Source organism: Rattus norvegicus, chromosome 10, assembly GCF_036323735.1.
Source record: "Rattus norvegicus strain BN/NHsdMcwi chromosome 10, GRCr8, whole genome shotgun sequence".
Taxonomy (NCBI): Eukaryota; Metazoa; Chordata; class Mammalia; order Rodentia; family Muridae; genus Rattus; species Rattus norvegicus.
Window position 1 is genome coordinate 72,792,746 of NC_086028.1, and position 20,919 is coordinate 72,813,664.

At 43.3% G+C, this 20,919-nt stretch overlaps 1 protein-coding gene across 14 annotated transcripts in view; it reads left to right on the forward strand.

The window, feature by feature from the left end:
• Tex14 (testis expressed 14, intercellular bridge forming factor) overlaps positions 1 to 20,919 on the forward strand; it is a 130,681-nt gene that overhangs the window by 63,729 nt on the left and 46,033 nt on the right. For 10 of the 14 annotated variants that reach the window (XM_039087362.2, XM_039087366.2, XM_039087365.2 and 7 more), the window contains 8 exons: positions 3,087 to 3,168; positions 5,173 to 5,303; positions 6,105 to 6,218; positions 8,204 to 8,327; positions 9,169 to 9,347; positions 16,889 to 17,040; positions 18,927 to 19,132; positions 19,616 to 19,766. In XM_039087362.2, the coding sequence (XP_038943290.1) occupies positions 3,087 to 3,168; positions 5,173 to 5,303; positions 6,105 to 6,218; positions 8,204 to 8,327; positions 9,169 to 9,347; positions 16,889 to 17,040; positions 18,927 to 19,132; positions 19,616 to 19,766 (1,139 nt within the window). The remainder of the gene's footprint in view (positions 1 to 3,086; positions 3,169 to 5,172; positions 5,304 to 6,104; positions 6,219 to 8,203; positions 8,328 to 9,168; positions 9,348 to 16,888; positions 17,041 to 18,926; positions 19,133 to 19,615; positions 19,767 to 20,919) is intronic. The other 4 variants (XM_039087364.2, XM_063268693.1, XM_063268694.1 and 1 more) reach the window with 1 other exon arrangement.

The window sequence follows — 20,919 nt, forward strand, 5'->3', positions numbered from 1 at the left end:
CTTTGGAGATGACTCCTTTTATTTTTTTTAAATATCTTATTTATTGTGTGTGTGTGTGTGTGTGTGTGTGTGTGTTTTGTGTGTGCACGCACACACTTGCAACCATGCATGCATGCACACACCATCATGCATGAGTAGAGATCAAACGACAACCTGTGGGAGTCAGTTCTCTCCACCATCTGGGTCTCAGAGATCCAACTCTGATCATCAGGCTCAGTGGTACTTTACCCGCTGAACCATTTCTCCTCTGCCCTGGTAACTAACTCTTTTATTCCTGTAATATACTGAGTTAACAGCAGCCTGAAATGACCTGTGAGAGTATAAATGCAGGAGAAAGAACCACAGGTCCTTGCTCAAAGGGTGTCTGTTACACCATCTTCATTTCCATAATAGAAACTCAATAAAGTATGTTCATTTGGCCATACTTATACTGAAGTTGGAATACAGAGAAAGTCACCATGGTTCCTGTGCTAACACATTATACAAATTGGTGAAGTCATCTTTCAGTGTGGATGTTAGAGGGAGGAAAACTGAGCCAGCCGTCCGCCTCAGTACTGGTTGCAGCTGCTGAGCCTCAGCACTGTCTGGTGATAACCACTGTTCTTTGTTAACTCCCCTCCCCCCATGCCACCTAGCTCAGGCTAGCTTCAGTTAAAGATGGCCTTGAATTCTGTATTCTCTGTTTCCACCTTCCAGGTGCTGGGGTTATATGTACTGCCTTGTCTGGCTGCCCCGGCTGGTCTTGAACTCACTAACCCGATGCCTTCAAACTTGAGGTCCTCATGCCTCAACCTCCCAAATGCTGAAATTACAGCTGTGTGCTGCCTCTCTCAGCTACCTAAAGTCTTTGTCCCCTTTTGTGACAAAGTCTCATGTAGCCCCCTGGCTGGCCTCAAACTCACTGTGTGGCCAAGGATAACCTTGAACTCTGGATGCTCTCCCTCTACCTCAGAAGTGTTGGGATTCTGTAGCTTCACCTGACTTGGATCTTTCTGTGTAGCCTGGGTTAGCCTCAAACCCTTCATGGGCCTCTCACTTTCTTTAGCCTCTTAGGTGTTGGGATTACAGGCTTGCACTAGTAGGCTTGGCACCAAGGTCATTGATCATGCACACAATTAAAATGGAAAAAATAGAAGGAGGGAGCCAGAGCTGGTGGCTCTGGTGGCTCAAGATCAGCTCACTGCTTGTAATTGACTAGAAATTCTGAACTCTCTTTTACTCTCCTGGGGCCGGAGCTGATTGCTCCTGGCAGTTAGCCTCCTGTGGAGAGCAGCAGGTGATTAGAAAAAGACAATCACTTGGGGTGGAGAGAAAGAAAAGAAAAAAAAAATAACAAAACCAAACCACGTGCACATCACACTCAAGCTCATAGCTCTAAAAGCAACTGTCATAAGAACAGGTAGAATCATTACAGCAGGATAATTGATTACATGGTTCTCCAAACATTTTTACATTCCTAAGTTCATAGTAAGTTCAAAGCAATAGTTCGTGGTCAGTAAGGTTTAAGGAGTTAACGGCAGAATTGTGTACATGTCTTTCCATGAAGACTTGCACCTGAATAAATATTCCTTGTTTACTATTTAGCTCCACAAGTTATAAGTTCAAAGCAATAGTTTTTATGTCATAAATTAACATGAACAGGTCATTTATTTTATATCGTATTTTTAAAGTTTTATATAGTTAAATTAGCTATTATCTATTTTATGTTTGTAAATAATCATCTGGATCTAGCCTAGATTGAATGATTTTCCTTGATTATAAATATGTCTCAAGCCTATTTTTTTTCCTAGTGTAATTTATGTGCCTGTGATACATGAAGGTTCATGAAGGTTCACTTTTTTGTAGCTTTCTTATTCTGCAGAGGGACTTAAAATTACTTGAATCAATTCAGGAGTTTTAGAAAATTGTTATCAGAAATTATGAAACCATCAGTTTATCTAAATAACATTACTACATGAAAGTGCATCTTCATATTGATTCTGCAGGAAATCTGCCCAGCAGAGTGGGTTAATACCCAGGAAACAATGGGCAGGTAAGGTCTCTGCACACCATGCCAGACATATGAGGAATACACAATGGCAGCATGGAAAGGCATATACCTGGGGTCTATGTCTCTTCAGGGCACACCCATCATAGTCATGCAAAAACGATGGGTCACCTCCAGGAAACTCGCTTGCTATAGTTTTTCTGCATGGCTTCTGCCAACCACGTCTTCAAAAAAAAAAAAAAAAAAAAAAAAAAACCAACAAAGACATAACTTTTTCATTCCTTTTTCAAAGTCAGGGTCCCTCTCTTAGCCTGCCCATTCTAGCCTCCAACCCATAGCAATCCACTTTTTTTTCACTTCCCAAAGGTCTGGATTACAGTTGTGAGCACCGTGCCTGCAAAGACACTCTTAACAAGAAGTCTGGCTAGGTGGATGGTGCTCAGGTGCGTCCTTGTAGGGCTGCTCAGCACGGAGAACGGGATTAAAAGAGCAAGTTGCAGTCAGGTGTTTGTCAGGCACCACCATGAACAGAAAGAATACATGTTGTCTTCCTCTGGTGTAAATCCATGGCCAACAAGATTCTTTCTAAAGCAGAGGGAAAATGGTACCATCTTTCTTTGTCCTCTTATCTGTCTCCCCCAACAATGTTTCAGAGTTTTCCAACCTACCTGATCTGTTGTTTTTCAAACTTAAGTAAATTGCCCTTGAGTTTCTTCTGAGTTTAAGTTCTTGTATCTACCAAACTAGTTGTACATAATTATACACTATACCCTGTGTTCCTCAGTACCAACACTTGGGGAGGGGTACAAGATCTCATACTAGCCTGGGCTACCTAAAAGGACCTTGTCACAAGGAATAGAAAGACCAAATAGTAGATAAATACCAGCTGCCTTAGTTTGTTTTCCTAGTTACAGTCTGTCGTTGAGAGGAATGGCAAGAACTCCAGCTGGAGCAGAGGCAGGCGCTTTCTCTCTCTGTGTGTCAGGTTGAAGGCTAACTATAATAACATTTTTTGAAAACTCGGGTTTAGTATTGTTCTTTTGGGTATGAATAATAAATTCTTACTTTTTCTCTCTTTTCCTTTTAAAAATATTTCTAGAAGCCCAAATAGTTCTCCCAACCGACAGCCTAAACCTGGAATCATTTCTGCCCAAAATATCTACAGCTTTGGCTTCGGGAAGGTAAGAAGCTGACACTCATAGTCTAGGTTTGCTGATTTAGGTAGAGAATCATATGACCATATCTCTTCACCTTATTCAACTCTAATGGGTTTTGTGGGGTAAGGATTGAGATAGGATCTCAAACTTGAGATAATTCTGCCTCGGTGCTAGGATTGCAGGTATAAACTACCATACCTGCTCTTGGCTAAACCTGGTGATCTTCTTTTCCAGATACTGGAAAAGCAAAGATCATTCATACACCCAGCACATCCCCCAATGGCCTCTTTCCCTAACTGGAAGAATAGAAGATGACAAGGATACTGTTTCTCCTCAAAGCATTCCTCAGTTCATTAAAAGCATTTTAGGTATATTTATTAAACCCGTGGAAGGGTGAGGCCATCAGGAAGCAAATCCATGGAGCTGGCACAGCTCTCTGCCTTTCTGTTAAAGGCAAATGCCTGAGACCTTCACGAGAATTGAAGAATCTCAGTCCTTCTGCATCTTACGCAGGATAGGCCTTTATCTCTACGTAACACCAGCCCTTAATCCCTCCTCCTGACCTCAGAGACCCTGTCGTCTTTTGTCGTCTGCGTTGTGGGAGAGACTTCTTAGTGCTCCATCCTTACTGCACAATGAACGGTAAACACTGTAGTGAAATGATTTGAATGACTCTGGCAAGAGAGAAAGTGTATAGAAGTGATCCCACTGGGGACATGCTGAGTGGATGAAGGGTCTTTGCTCTCTACCAAGGCGCTTGGGTGAGGGTGGAAGTAAAAAAAAAATTTGGCTCCCCCCGCCCTTGTGTTGATGGAAGTGAACCCAGAGCTCTGGTGTGAGCCTCAGATGCTTATTTCGGGAATAAGTCCCTAGCACAGGTGTATTGGCTTTTGTACACATGGCCTGGGTTCTGGAGATGTTATGCCTTACTTTTTTATTGCTGTAACAAAATGCCCTGATCAAGGCATCTTTTTTAAAAAGAATTATTTATTTATGTTATGTATATGAGCACCCTGCAGCTGTCCTCAGACACACCAGAAGAGGGCATCAGATCCCATTACAGATGGTTGTGAGCCACCATGTGGTTGCTGGGAATTGAACTCAGGACCTCTGGAAGAGCGATCAGTGCTCTTAACCACTGAGCCGTCTCTCCTGCCCCCTCATCAAAGGTGCCTTATAAAAGAAAGCATTTAATTTGGCGGCTCATGACTCCAGAAGAAGAGTGGTGGCAAGCATGGCAAGTGGCAAGCAGGCTTGGTGCAAGACCACTGTCTAGAGCTTACTTCTGATACACAAGCATGAGGCAGAGAGAGCTAACTGGGAAAGGAGTGAGTTGTTGAAACCTTAGCCCACCCCAGTGCCACACCTTCTCCAACAAGGCCACACCTCCAAATCCTTCCCAAACAGTTCTACTAACTGGGGACCAAACATTTAAACATATGAGCCTTTGGGGACATTCTCATTCAAACCACCACAGTCCTTGTCACATCACTTCAGGAAAGATCCTGGACTTCTGTCTGAACCACCTCAGTAAAAGAGAAAGAATATTTCAAGATTCAAAATAATATAAAGTCAGTTGTGGATCATGTATGATTATGCCTCTGATCCTACCCCTTAGGAAGGAGGAGTTATTGTAAAAAGAAATGCTAGGAGCTACCTGAGACAGCATTCTCCCCTAATACAAGCACTCAGGAGGTGGCAGGAAGTTCATGCATTTGAGGCCTATATAAGCTACATATTGAGATCTTATCTAAAAACAAGTAGTATTGCTGGGCATGATGGTGCACACCTTTAATCCCAGAACTTGGAATGTGCAGGCAGGCTAGTCTGAGTTTGAGGCTAGCCTGGTCTATATAGTGAGTTCCATATCATGTCCCCAAATCAACCAACCAACCAAGCACTACTACCAAAGAGAGAATGGGTGGGTGTATTTACTAGGTAAGTAGCATCACTAAGCAAAGGATAGGAGGGAGGGACTCTGCTTTCCCTTTCTAATTCCCACAATTTGAAGCTGTGCTTTGGTTTCAGTTTTACCTCACTTCGGGGATGCAGCTCACTTACCCAGGATCTCTTCCAGTAATTGGAGAAAAGGAAGTGATCCAAGCTGACGATGAGCCCACCTTCTCTTTCTTCAGCGGCCCCTACATGGTCATGACCAAGTAAGTTGGAATTGGTCAGTGGGAGTTAGTCCTATGGGAAGTGTTTATGGCCTTCTTGGATGTGACAGAACTGACTATAGACATTACCAAAGGACACTTTATCCAGAGAACAACTGCTCTGAGAAATTTCCCGTTTCAATATGCTAACCTTTCTACTGTCTAAAGAATTAGAGGCAACAAGACGGTAATTAACTTGCATCTGAAACGGGATGTGTCTCTCATCAACCAAATCCAAGGATAGTGGTAGTAACAGGATTTGGATGTGACAGAAACCTGTTGGATGTACTCGGTTCTCGGAGACCTTATCCCTGCGGGGTCAGGAGAGTTGTTCTGGCCAGGATGTCTCAGCTTTTAGAACCTGGGTTTCTTTACTTCTTCAAAGAAACACACATCTACAAATGCCTCTGCTGGGTCCACAAGGCTCCTGTGTCCCTCATTTTTCTGCCTGCGCTATGAATTTGTTTTTAGATCATGCCTCTGTCCCATCACTATGGCTCCTGTCCCTCCTAATGGGTTCTTGAGCATTCCCTATTGTCTAGATCACCACAGCTCTATTCGTTTGCCACACTGCTGTCACCATTATCTGACAGAAAAACCTCACCAAATTATTCACTACCTTGAATCCCTCTGTGACCTTTGCCTCCTCACTTAATTCTCCAGTGTGCTTTAGAGCCTAGAGGTTGTGGAAGAGAGGATAGTAGAGATTCTGTGTGAACCTGTTTTTCAGTTGTGTGGGAAAATTGGTTCACTGAAGCAGGGGCTACTCAGCCCCTCTCCTTTTGCTCTCTCCTGCTCTTTTAGCCTCGTGTGGAACAGGAGCAGAGTCACAGTGAAGGAGCTGAACCTTCCCACCCATCCCCACTGTAGCAGGCTGAGGTTGGCCGACTTGCTGATTGCTGAACAGGAGCACAGCAGGTAAGGAGACCCGTAGAACAAGAGCCAGTGTGGGGCTGAGTTGTCCAGACCTGGACCTGCGGTACAGCAATCTCACCTACCCTTGGCATGTCCTGAGTATTAGGCTTGGTTGACTTCTAAAAACTGCTGAAGAGAAAGGAATTAAAGAGGAGTCTGAGGAGTGTGGATTGTGATGGTAAGGGCCTCAATTCTGTCATCTGTCCTGTGACTCAAGTCTTTGTATGGACAGGACCCAGGACCATCTGTTGTTGTTGTTGTTGTTGTTGTTGTTGTTGTTTTTTCCTGGGACTCTGTACTGATCTGGAGAGCAAATGGCTGTCCTGTTCTCATAGAGCACAGCAGTCCATCAGGTCAGATCTGAGGACAGCATCTCCACTCCTCAGGACATGTCCATGAATCTCATAGCTTCCTGAGACTCCAGACCCATGTCATGTACGTCTTGGCCAGTCAGATACTGGATTCGTGATTTCATACCAGGGCCACCAAGGAACGGAAAGGAATCCTGGATCGTTGAGCTAGGTTCTGAGTAGACCACACAGCCCTGTAGGAGGTGTTTCTGGACAGGTGAAATGCTTGCTTTTGAAGACACTGGCCTGAACCCAAACAACCTGAAAAGACAATTGGGTAGGCATGATGTGTGCTTGACATAAGGCTGAGTAGATCTGCGACTTTGAACACATTTCCTTGGTGTTTTCTACCTCCTTTCTAGTAAAGCTCCACCATTGAGCTCCACCTCTAACTCTTGGTTACTTCATTTCTACAGTGAGTAGGAAGCTCCATTTCAGAGATGACTTATGCAGCCTATATTGAGTGTCTTAGCTAGGTTTTTGGTGGTTGGTTGGTTGGTTTGTTTGTTTGTTTGTTTGTTTATTTATTTATTTATTTATTTATTTTTTGCTATGATGAAACACCATGGCCAAAAAGCAAGTTGGGGAGGACAGGGTTTATTTGGTTTACACTTCCGTATTGCTTTTTATCATAGAAGGAAGTCAGGACAGGAACCTGCAGGCAGGAGCTGATGCAGAGGCCATGGAGGGGGTGACTTACTGGCTTGCTTCCTCAGGCTTGCCAAGAGCCTGCTTTCTTTTAGAACTCAGGACCACCTGCCTAGGAATAGATCAACCCACAATGTGCAATGTGCTTGGCTCTCCCCATCAGTCACTAATTAAGAAGATACCTTACAGTCTGGTGGAAGCATCTTCTCAAGTTTGGTTCTCTTGTTTTAGATAACTCTTTTTTTTTTTTTTTGGTTTTTTTTTTCGGAGCTGGGGACCGAACCCAGGGCCTTGCGCTTCCTAGGCAAGCGCTCTACCACTGAGCTAAATCCCCAACCCCTAGATAACTCTTAACTTGTGTGTTACACTGACCTACAACTAGCCAACATACAGAGTATTTGATTTGTAGTTTTTCCTACACTGTCATTATTGCCACTGATAACTTTCTTTATATACTATTTATTTTTATTTTATGCTCATTGCTGTTTTGCCTACATATATGTCTGGGTGAGGGTGTTATAGACAGTGTGAGCTGCCTTATGAGTTCTGGGAATTCTATCCCCATCCTCTGGAAGAGCAACCAGTGCTTTTAGCCACTGAGCCATCTCTCCAGCCCACCAGACAATGCTTAAACCTTCAGCTTCTTCCAATAGATGTCTCCCCTTCCAGAACCCATCTTATTTTCTAAGAAAATGCTGTATGTAGAGTGTGTTTTGTTGGCCTTTGGTTTCTATATATTGATTGTTTTTGAGACAAGATGTCAGGTACTCCAGCCTGGACTTGAGCTTACTGTGTAGTAAGTAGAGGGTGGCCTTGAGCCTCTTGCTACCTCCACCTTCCAGTTTCTAGGATTAAAGGCTGTGCCACCATGCCTGGTTGTAAGGGGATTTGTTTAGAATGTGTTCAAATGACCTAAAAGAAAGAATATCACCTATATTTTCATCCTGCTGTCCTATTCCCTGTCCTTCTGAAGATTTTTATCTTTTTTAGCAACCTGCGGCATCCCAGCCTGTTGCAGCTGATGGCCGTATGTTTGTCCCGGGACCTGGAGAAAATTCGCCTGGTTTATGAGCGTATCACAGTCGGCACACTCTTCAGTGTCCTCCATGAACGAGTAAATGGTCATTCTAAACATTGCCCAGCTGTCCTTGCCCTGCCCTCTTCCTTGCTCTCTTTGGAAGAGAAACCTGTCAGTCCTTTCTAGGTTTGTGGTGTCACAGGCCAGATAAGACTGAGAAGCATGTGTGGGGCTGATGTGATTTAATTCTTTTCACATTGCTCGCTTGATTAATGTGTCTTCTGTGTACCACCCAGAGGTCAGAGGACAACTTTTTGTAAGGAGTGCTCTCCTACTATGGGTGACAGGGATTAAAGTCAGGTCACCAGGCTTGGCAGCAAGCACCTTTACCCTCTGAGCCCTCTCACTGGCCCTAATACAGTATTATTTTTTTAATCATTAGTCTTCCTCATCTTCTTTTTTTCATTAAACAAATTTATCAGTGTGTGTGTGTGTACATGTGCATGTGCCCACATGTATGCTGCGTCCCTGTGCACATATGCCACAGTTATGTGTGTGGAGGTCAGAGGATAACTTTGTGCAATTGGTTTTCCCCTGTCATTTTTACTGATGATGTTTAAACCTTCAGCTTCTTCCAGTAGGAAGGGAAACCTTCCCAGGGCAGGTTTACTGGTGTGAGTGGACAGACCTCCCTGGCAGTTTCCCCAGGTTAACGTGGAAAGCACATACCAAATCTAGAGTACTTCCTCTCATGCTCCCCTGTAGAAAAGGAGCTGAGGCTTAGAGCCGAGAACTGGGTCAGTGGAACTGTAGTCACTTAACCTCACTGACGTTTAGGCTCCCATCTGCCAAATGAGAAACCAGGAAGCAGTGAGAAGCAAATTAAAAGGCTTTGGAGATGGCACCAGGAAGTCTTTTCTTTCTTTCTTGCTTGCAGAGGTCCCAGTTCCCAGTGTTGCACATGGAAATGATTGTGCACCTGCTCCTCCAGATTGCTGACGCCTTGATATACCTGCATTCCCGAGGGTTTATCCATCGCTCCCTTAGCTCCTACGCTGTCCACATTGTCTCTGCAGGAGAGGCAAGGCTGACTAACCTGGAATACATGATGGAAAGGTAGGTGTAGGATGCCATGTAGCTTCTTTCTTAAGAGGGACTCCACGGGTGGCGGGAGGGGGGGGGGGAGGACCTTCATTACAGCGTTGAAATCTAATCTGTTCAGGACATGTGATTGGTGGGAAAACTGTCCACCAGCACAGAGATTATTCCTAAAGGCCTAGCTTTGTTTGCCAAGGCTATAGATAAGACTATTTTTTAAAAAATTGTTTTACATATTGTGTGTGGGGGTTGGGAGGGAGAGAGGAGAGGGAGAGGGCAGCTTATGGTTCTTTTCTTCTACTGTGTGGATTCTGAGAATCGAAACCAGGCCATTAGGCTAGGTGTCAGGACCTTCACCACTGAGGCCTTCCCCAATCCTCCTTATCCTCCCTCCCCCTTGTCTGAAATGGAGTCTTGTGTATAGCTCAGTCTGACCTCAGATCTACAAAGTAGTCCAGCCTAGACTTGAATTCACAGTTCTCTTTCATAGGCTTCTCAAGAGCTGTTACAAGTGTGTGTTGCCATGTCTGGCTGAGAAGTTACTTCTGCTTAGGGTAGTCTTGTTTTCATAAACATGAAATATGTGTATACTAACCAATGTGTGTCAAAGCCTCTATCTATCTACTCTTAAAAATTCCCAGTTATTACAACAGAGGGTTGGGTTTTTTCTTTCTTTCTTTTTCTTTCTTTCTTTTTTTTTTTTTTTTTTTGAGACAGGGTTTCTCTGTGTAGCTCTGAATGTCTTGGAACTCACTCTGTGCTTTGTAGACCAGGCTGGCCTCCAACTCAGAGATCCTCCAGCCTCTGCTACCCAAGTGCTGGGATATGTGCCACCCTGCTGGTCTGAGTTGTGTGTTCTTACCTTATAATCAACTGTGTGTGTTGAAAGGGCCTTGTTACACATTTCTCCTATCACTGGCCAGCCACCCCCTAAGGCCTCAGTTGTCCCCTGCATTCTTTTCATTGCTACCGAGGGAATAAGGGAAGGCATAGAGGGTACACAGTAAGGTTTGGGGCTTACCTAAAGTGAGTACATCACAGCTTCCCACTTTACACTGGCCAAAGCCCAACTACCTTCTTATTGAACAGAGGCTTAGAAATGTGCCTTAGCTGGAGAAGAGAGGAGGGACGGTAAGGGGCACCAGTTGGCATTCTGGACGGTTTTCTCTTCGCTCTCAGGACACTCAAGTGCAGCAAGAGACACTTGAAACAACCCCTGTGTTCAAATGCTGGAAGTTGAGCTTAGTTTCCTTCTGGGCTGGGGCCAAAGGCTGACTCTTAATTCTCCACCCCAGGCAGAGGGCCTCCGCTGTACATCCTTGATGTTGTCCACAGCTCTAGGCCTTTGCGGCTACGTTGGTTCTGCCTCAGGCACTGCTCTTAGCTCCTGGACAGACTCTGTTTACTTACCCTCCTTCTCCCTCTGCCTGTTTGCCACACATACCACAGGCATAGCTCAGTGCTCATAGAGTTGTTTTATTCATTACTGAGTCCCAGACCCTGAGAACAAGCCCTGACTCATGGGCATTCAGTGTGATTAAAACCCAGTTTCTTACCTTTCCATGTCTCAGTGGTTCTTGTGCTCTGTCTGGAAAGGAGTGCAGGGACTAGCTTATGCTTGGTCCTGGGACCTTGGTAAGGACTCTGAATTTTACCCTAGCTATTGAGGTACTGTAAGAGATGGTTTTTGAGGATTAGAGTATCATAGATAATACTCTTGCTCTTGTGTGTGAAGATGCTATGAGAGCAAGAGAGCGGCAATGGATCAGAGAGGGAATGACTGGAGCTGTTGGAGTTTTCTATGAAATAGCAGCAAAGGTCAGGTGACAATCATCAGTCAAGCCTCAGATTTGTCCATTCTCAATCCTAGTTAGAACACAAGGTAGACCAGTGAGATAGCTTGCTCAGCAAGTAAAAGTGCTTGCTACACAAGCCTGACAACCTGAATTGGACCCTCAGAACCCATGATAGGAGAGAATTTCTATGTGAAAGTTGTCTCTCCTCCCTTGCATCCCCTTCCCTCAAAAGGGTTTTTCTCTGTAGCCCCTGACTATCCTGGAACTCACTCTGTGGATCAGGCTGGCCTTGAACTCAATAGATCTGCTTCCTTCTGCCTCCTTAGTGCTGAGATTGAAAACATGTAATACTGCCTCCTACCTATAAAAGTTGCCTTTTGATCTCATACATACACATAGACACAGACACAGACACAGACACACACTTTCAAGGTCTTCCTATTTAGTTAGCCCAGGATAGACCTATACACTTGCTAGATAGCCAAGAATGGCCCTTAAACTCCTGTTCCTCTTTCCTCTACTTCTCTGCTGCTGGGACTATAGGCCTTGTTGCTTTCTGGTCATCTGAGCTCACTTTTAGTCTAGTCCTTTTCTGCATTCTGTATCATATCTACCAATCTAGTATATCTAGCATACACTTATTCTCCCTTGTATTTTTTCTTTTTAAAATTGTTTTCAAAGTATACGTGCATGTGTGTCTGTGCATGGGTATGTGCCTGTGTGTGCAGCTGCCTGAAGGGGACAGTGGTATCAGATCTCCTTGGAGGTAGTTATAGATGGTTTTGAACCACCCAACATGAGTGCTAGGAATTGAACTTGGGACCTCTGAAAGAGCAGTAGGTGCCTTTAACCATTGAGCCTGCTCTTTCTTCAGCCCCATCTTTTTTGTTTTTGTTGGTTGGTTGTGTTGTTTTGTTTGTTTGTTTGTTTGTTTTTGTTTTTTGCCACTTGATCTTGCTATGTAGCTCTTGTTGGCCTGGAACCCACTGTGTAGACTTGGCTGGCCTCAAATTTGTGGCAGCACTCATGCTTTTGCCTCTTGAGTGTTAAGATTAAAGCCATCCCTAGCACTAATTTTTAAAACATTTTTGTATGTGTGCGTACACAGGTGTATTTGTGTACATGTGCCTGAGAAGACCAGAGGAGTCTTCAGCTGCTCTCCATCCCAAGGGTCCTTTGGTCTCTGGACTCCCAACCTTCCTCACATGAGATTCTCAGAACTCAGTGATAAAGGAAGAGCTTGTTTATTAGCACACAGCTGTATCCTGTAACTATTGCTTAAAGAGGCCTACCCCCATGAGAAATATTTCATGGTTTCCAAGAGGTTAGACCTTGTCATCATCCTGTGACCATTAACGTGATCTTTTCATCTCCATCTAAAGGAAAGATTTCCTCCAGTGCTGAACAAGCTTTACAGAAGCTGAACTGTGCAGGGTTCTAGTTAAGACCATTTGATCTTTAGCAGACAGGAGTCACTGTCTAAGCAGCTATTGGCAGTGGTTGCTTCCTAAGGGAGATGAGCAGATGCTACTCTTTCCAGAGAAGAGGAAGGGGCAAGCAGGCTCACAAAGCAGAAGCCAGTGTTAGCTCTGTTGTCGCAGATCAGAAGTAGTTTCTTATTCCAGTGTAACTCATAATTAATATTAAAGCTTGCTATTTTTCCTTTCTCCTTCAAGTCTCTCTTTTGGAAGGTGATTGACTGCATATACGGCTCTAATTTTAGAATTCTGCTTCATCAAGAGCCAGAGTCCATTTGCTGTGTTACTTAGTAGGTGGGCTTAGAAGTCAACACTATTTATAACTTTATAGCTTGCAGAAAAGGAGGCAACGATGGGCTTGAGAGATGGCTTAGTGGTTAAGAGCACTGACTGCTCTTCCAGAGGTCCTGAGTTCAAATCCCAGCAACCACATGGTGGCTCACAACCATCTGTAATGGGATCTGGTGCCTTCTTGTGGTGTGTCTGAAGACAGCTATGGTGTACTCATACACATAAAATATTTATTTATTTAAATCTTTTTTAAAGGTGGTAATGAACTGGAGTTGGTAGCTCAGGGTGCAGGGTCTAAATAACAGGTTCAAAGTGATGAGGAGGAATGGCTTTGATAAAGATATCAGCCCAAAATTTCAATTCCAGTAGCTATTCCAGGAGTCTCAGGGTGTTTTATAGTGCTTTTTTCCCTTTTGGATGTTTGCTTTTAACTGTTTAACTGTTTCTAACTTATCAGCACATTAGAATATAGCGGCATTCTTTGTTGAACACTGTGCAGGTCCTCCCTTCTCGATTACTAAGACCTCTTCTGGAGGATGGCATATGCAAAAGAATCCTCTTAGTCCTGTATTGTTCCTACTACTTCACCTATCTGATCCCTGTCCTTTATAGCCTATAGTCCTTGATAGATAGATCACTGTGCTCTAAAGATGCTATTCTTCTAACCCCAGGTCCACACTAGTTGTAGCTCCCATCCTCACTGCTAGGGAAATGAGAACAGAAGTGCTTTTAAGCCTGCCATGGGCTTCTATCAATGATATCAGTGATAGCATTACCTTGGACTTTATTACTTCATGGATTTATATAAGCCAGAGGACAAGGCCCCATTCTTTTAGGAGGGAGTCACTGATGGGCCCATATTCTTATAGCACCCAGGACCAGTGGCCCAGCTGTGGCACCATCCATAGTGAATTGGGTTTTCCTACATCAATCATTAACTAGGAAAATGTACCACAGGCTTGCCCACAGGCCAGTCTCCTGGGGACATTTTCTCAGTTTAGGTTCCCTCTTCTCTAGTGACTAAGTCATGTCACATTGACAATAAAATAGCTAGGATGGTTGTATTTGCTCAGTATTTGCTGCATGATTGGATGGATATAGACAAAAGGAACGCCTGAGGGGACAAAGTCAGTGTTGACTACTTTGGCTCTATAATCCAAAGCAGCTAATGTTTTTGTTAACTTTTTGCTTGATAATTCTATCAGAGACTTCAAAGACCAACAGAAATGACACAGTTGGTCAGTTAGGAGTGCCATCTGCTGTTGAGAAGACAGCATAACAGTCTATTCTGGTTTTATGCTCCCGTAGAAATAGGAATCCTGAAGTGAAATGAAGTTTTCCAACTCCCTCAATTCTTCTTAAATTATGGTGCTGGGTATCAATTCCAGGGCCTCACACATGCTAGGCAAGTGCTGCACCTATGGTTAAGCTACAGCCTCCGCCCAGCCCTTTCCCTAAATGAAACAGGTCCAGAGGAATGAAGGGGTCCAACGATCCAGCCATTTGGTTAGGGGCATAATGAAGTAGAGCCAGATGGTAGAAATGTTCCTAGGCCATAGGCAGGGTGGACTGGAAGTTGAATGCAGCCAGGAGACACTGGGATGGAACCAGGGAGCCACAGTAGAAAGAGGAAGAATACACGGAGGAGCTGATGTTAGCATCTGCTGGGGTTGCCGTGAGGTTGAAAGGAAGGAGAGAGTGGTGAGAGTTAGCTGGAGTTCATGAGAGTCATCCTGGGCATGATAGACATGACAGTCGGAGACCTCATCTGGGCTTGCTGACCTCAGAGTAGAACTTCAGGTAGAAGTGGCAATCAGCAAGTTACCATAGCTGCAACGTAAGTTCTTTGTGATGTAAGTTGTTGACCCGTGAGTCTAAACAACTTTCAATTGTGTGTTTATTTTGGCTAACACTCTGTTGGGCACATTAGTTTAACATGCTTGTTTTTTTTTTTGTTTTTTTTGTTTTTTTAAAGATTTATTTTATTTTTTATTTATTATATATAAGTACACTGTAGCTGTCTTCAGATACACCAGAAGAGGGCATCGGATCTCTTTACAGATGGTTGTGAGCCACCATGTGGTTGCTGGGAATTGAACTCATGACCTCTGGAAGAACAGTCGGGTGTTCTCAACCACTGAGCCATCTCTCCAGCCCTTAACATGCTTGTTAATGGTAATACCTCACCTCCTGTTGTAAAGATCAGTAGCAATCTTTTTCTAGTCTTAATTCCTCAATTGAATCTTTAAAGCAGGACACCACTTGACTTGAGTCTCTCACCCTCAGCACTACCCCACCCCTGTCCTGTGGGCGGGGAACACGGGGCCTCTCATAGGAAAAGTGAGCACTTGAGCTGCACCTCAGCCCTCCCCATCTAGCTCTAATGGAGAAGGAAGAAAGGCTGTAAGAGAAGAAAGTGAGAGTAAATACAAGAAAAGATTTGAATTCTGCTTATAAGTGACTTCTCCTTCTCCAGAGCCTTAGCTAGGCCTGAGGTTCCTTTGAAGAAATGCCCAGCTTGAAGAAAGAAGCATGGTAGTTTCTTAAAATATAGTATAGATAATAGAATATTCACTGCCCTCTTGTCTGTGTTGATCGCTAGCACCCCATAAAACAAAACCATGACCAAAAAAATGCCTATTGATTTTTTGTGATATTAATGTAATTGATGTTAACTTAATATATAATTATATGGTAAATATTCCAGATTTACACATTAAATATATAAACATGTATTAGATTTGTGTGCATATCATAGTATACAAGTTGCCACTTTACCATTAACAATACAAATAAAATGCCAGGATCACATTTTCTAATTCATGGTTTGCTTACCTCTGTGCTCTCTTCTCTGTCAAAGGGCTTTCATACACCCTGTGCAAACCAACTGATCTACATCCCCAGCACTGTAATAACTTAGTTCCTAATTATCAGTGAGCAGTCATCAAACCTTTTCCAAATGCCTACCATTATGGTCATATTATTTTTTACTTGGTAAAATGAGTACCACAGAGGGTTGCCACACCCATAATTTCATTTGATTACTGACAGCCTTGGGCAGTCAGTACTGACTTCACCTCACCCTGAGGTCTCTTATTGGTCTGAGAGATATTTAGGATGGTTGGACTTGGCTCATAGGGTGTCTGGTTGAAGTTGTTTAGGCCAATCAGTGAACCTTGATGAACTAAAACCCCTCATTCCCCAAAGGACACAAGTTCAGAAAAGAAGCAGTCTTTGATTGGGTATGGGAGTGCACACATTTTATCCTAGCATTCAAGAGGCAGAGACTCTGTGAGTTCTATGCCAGCCTGGTCTTCATAGGAAAAAAGTTCTTGCCATTAAGCCTGATAATCTGAGACCCACCCCTGGGTTCCACTTGGTGGGAGGAAAGAGCTGATTCTCACAAATTGTTCTTTCAACTCTACATGTGCACTCTGCCACACACATGTACTCATGTACACAGTAAATAAATGTAATAAAATATTTAAAAATAGTAAAGTAGCTACTAGGAACTTGCATATAAGATATAATAAACAGTGGCAAAAACTTAAGTGCATGCATGATATAATAAACTTCAACAACAGACTGTAGCTAGTAAAACAGTCCTACTTTTAAAGTAGGTGATTAGGGAAGGGCTCCCTAAGGGGGCGACTTTCAAATTAACCGCTTTGGTCTCAAGAACAGCCAGTCACTGAGCATGCCGGGCAGAGGGAACGACTCATGTCTTCCTAATGGAACTGAAAGATGGCTCCTGTGGTTGGAATGGAGTGGTAAGAAAGGAAGAGTGGTCACACAAGAGATGAGTGTAGGGTCAAGCAAGCAAGGATGGGAAGGAATTGCAGGAAATGGAAAAGCACCAGGGAAGCCTATAAAATCAGTATTCAGTTGGATTTTCAGAAGCTCCAGGAGATCGCTGTAGGAGAATATTTAAGTGCACTTTATGGTGATTAAAATGTTTCCGTAAGATGACTGTGCTTTGTATTCCCTTCCGTAGCCAGGACAGCGGTGCACACAGGGACATGACTCGAGTACCCCTCCCAGCCCAGCTGTACAACTGGGCTGCACCGGAAGTAGTCTTACAGAAGACAGCCACAGTGAAGTCAGACATCTACAGCTTTTCCATGATCATACAAGAGATCTTAACAGGTGATCCCAGAGCACATTAAACGATGATCAGCATTCTTATTTTTAGCTTAGAGATTTCCCCCAGGAATTACTTAGTTTTATGAAATTTTAGAACTTAACCAAAAAATTCTTGAAGGGTCTTCTTTTATTCTGTCTGAGATAGGGGTTTTTTTTGTTTTTGTTTTTTCTTTTTTTTTTCTTTTTTTTCAGAGCTGGGGACCGAACCCAGGGCCTTGCGGTTGCTAGGCAAGCGCTCTACCACTGAGCTAAATCCCCAACCCCTGAGATAGGGTCTTGACTTCAAGGATTTTCTTTGTCCTTATTAGACATAAGATAGTTTCCCAGAAATCTTTTTTTTAACTATTAAGACTCAGAAAAGCCCATAAATCTTCTTGCTAGTGATAAGGCATTTAACAGAAGAAGGGGGAAAAAAATCCCTCCAGTGCTGGGGGATTGAACCTGGGACAACAGCTCTGTCACTTGAGTTGTACTCCCAGCCGCCAAAGCAAAGGGTTTCTGAATATTTATTGAAAGTTCATTTGAATATTTGTGTTAGTACTTAAGGTTCTTGGTGATGTACCCCCTTTGAAAAACTTAAAGGAGAGAAGGTTGGCATCTGGAGAGTAAACGTGAATCTGAACTCTCACTATCGCAGATGTATATACAATGTCTCTTGAAAGAAATGAAATGCCTTCAAAACCTCCATGACTTTATGGAGAGCACTCCATAACTGAAGATAAGAGGACTCTGTCAGGAGACAGAGAGAGACAGGCATAGCCACATGCAACACACCAAGTAAAACCACATTCAGGTTAGGCCTGAGTCAGCTGACTTTCTGATGTTTGCCATCTCAGAGGCAAAGCTACCTTTTCCATGAGATGAACTCATGTTCTGCCCAGCTTGATGCCAGGCATTCCCTTGTCCCCAAGTGTGCTAGGGATGCCCTGTGTGCAGGATGCTGACACTAATGTTTGCTGTTCCTGGCAGGTATTTGCCTGGTGTATAGGTAAAGCGGCTCTTTGTCCATAATTGGCAACCAAGCCAATTTTCTGTGGGAAGAAAGTAATGTTTAAAGAGACCAAGTGACTTCACTAAAGCTACTTAACAACTTCTGATTTAAGTTTTTTCCTTTTTTTCTTTACTTCTCTACATGTTGCATGTTGTTTGTATTTTTAAATGATTTATTAACATATGTTAATTATATGTAATAATGGTTCATGATGATGTTTTTGTACATGTATAAAATATATTTATCATATTTACCTCTATTGCTCTCTGGTTTTTTTTTTTCCTTTTTTTTTTTCTTTTTTTCGGAGCTGGGGACCGAACCCAGGGCCTTGCGCTTGCTAGGCAAGCGCTCTACCACTGAGCTAAATCGCCAACCCCTATTGCTCTCTGTTTTATTTTTAATTTTATTTTATGTGTATGGCTGTTTTGTCAACATGCATGTCTGTGCACTGCTTGTGTGTCTGGTGACTGCAGAGTCCAGAAGATGGCATTGGATTTGCTAGACTAAGGTTACATGAATGTGAGCTGCATGTGGGTGTTGGGAATTGAACCTGGGTCCTGTGGAAGAAGAGGCTGTGCTCTTAACTATTGAGCCATCTCTCCAGCCCCCACTTACCTGTTCTTGTCCTTCTCTCACTCATACTCTTCCCAATTATTCCCCTTTCTACTTTCATGTCTGTCGTTCTGTCTTCTTTCCTCCCCCCTCCCTCTCCCCCCTCCACTCTTCCCCCCATCTCTTCATGACTCAATGAGTTCCATTAAGCTTGCTTACAGGAATATGAGTAAGAGGTCATTACAGAAGCATAGGCAATTTACGAGTGTATATATCACTGAAGGAAATCTTGTTCTCTTTCCATTTTATGTCAGTGTTATACCTACCTGTTACTTTTTCCTTATAGACAACATACCCTGGAATGGCTTGGATGGCTCACTTGTTAAAGAAACCATAGCCTTGGGAAATTATTTAGAAGCTGATGTTAGGCTTCCGGAACCTTACTATGATATTGTTAAGTCAGGTATCCATGCCAAGCAGAAGAACCGAACAATGAACCTACAAGATATTCGTTACATTCTGAAGAATGACTTAAAGGCAAGCCTTGAAATTGTGAGAAGTTTGTTTCTACTATCTACCTCATCAAGTTACAGACCCATTTTTTAAAAAACTTTTGAAATGGAGGGCAGTGGTGCATGCGTGTGGATGTGTCATGGGAGCACATAGGTTGGGGATGGGGCATGCTGAAGTAGGATCTGGAGTGTAAGGTCAGTCTGGATGACATAGAGAATTCAAAGCCAGTGTAGGGGTGCATACTATGACTGCGGCTTTAAAAACATCGTTTTGGAAAGCCTCATTTATTATACTCTGTGTTGTAAGAAAGCCTGTTTAACTTAGTGAAGGCAGCAGAGAAATTAGGAGGTGCTGGGGAAGTTGTGGGGTACAGTTAAGAATGGCAGAATAAGATTAAATTTGCTAGTAGGACCAATAGTCTGACAGTAGGGAGGAGGTATCTGATACATGTAGGTACATTTCTAAAAACACAAATAGAATTTGGATGACTTCGAATGTGTTCTCGGCAATGTTTTATTACAGGAATTTATTGGAGCTCAGAAAACTCAGACAACCGAGAGCCCCAGAGGACAGAGATATGAGCCCCATCCTGATATTAATATCTGCCTAGGTCTAACTTCAGAATATCAAAAAGACCCTCCGGACTTGGACATCAAGGAGTTAAAGGAAACGGGTATGACTTGAACTCACAGATTAAGCATTGCTTTGATAACTGGGATGTTTTAGTGTTTTGTTTTACATTTTAAAATTGTGTGTATGTGTGCTAGCATACATGTGCCATGTGCATGTGTGGAGGTCAGAAGACAACTTGTGGGAGTCAGCTTTCTCCTTTTACCATGTGGGACCTGGGATCAGACTCGATGGCAAGTTCCTTTATCTACTGAGCTGTCTCACTGGCTGTTTAAAGATTTTGTTTCATGGGTGTTCTTTTGGCTGCATGTATGTCTGTGCACCAGTGTCTATGCCTGATGTCCATGGAATCCAGAAGAGGGGGTCTTATCCTCTGGATTTGGAATTATATGGCTGTGAGGTACAAAAATAATGTAAAAAATTTTAATCTGCTATCTGCTGACCAGCTGGGCACAGCAGTGTGTGCTTATAATCCCTCTCTTTGAGAAGCTGAGATGGGAGTATCTGAGGTTTGAGGCCAGTCTTAGTAACACAGGGCCTTACTTCTTAAAGAAGCTCTCAGGATGGCACTCACTTGACATCACCCTGCTACAGCTGAGGAGGCTAAGGTTTGGGAGGTTGCAACACTCAGGATTCCTGAGCTTGTTCACAATTGGAGCTTGGGCCTTAACCATAGCCTAATCACTATTGGACTCTTCTCTGATAGGACTGGAAGCTTCCAGAACGTTCCCTTCCTGAGTTTTCATTGTGTCATTCTTCTTACTTCCTGAAAGTAGTACCCTTTCCAACCAGAAGTCATGTGTGGATCAGCCCTGGATGATCTATCCCTCTGGAGATACAGTGGCTTCTTGGGCTACTTTTCCACTATTTTTATCAGATGCTCACCAAAAGCATCACCTTAACTGTTTTAGTCACAGTATTTAATGTGCAAAGGAAGCCATCAGTCTAGTCCTTGGGATCCAGGGGTCTGTAATTTGAATGTTCCGATGGTTAAACACATTTAAAATAGTATAAATGAAGCTTAGAACATTCTTCTTAGGATTAGACCTCCATGACCCCAAATGTCTATCTCATTCAGTGTCCATATGGGAACTTTCACTTAGATTAGAAATGCCTTTCATCCTCTGTTGCTTTTAATCCCAGCACAGGGAAGGCTAGAGGCAGAGGAAAGCAGATCTCTGTGAGTTCAAGGTCCA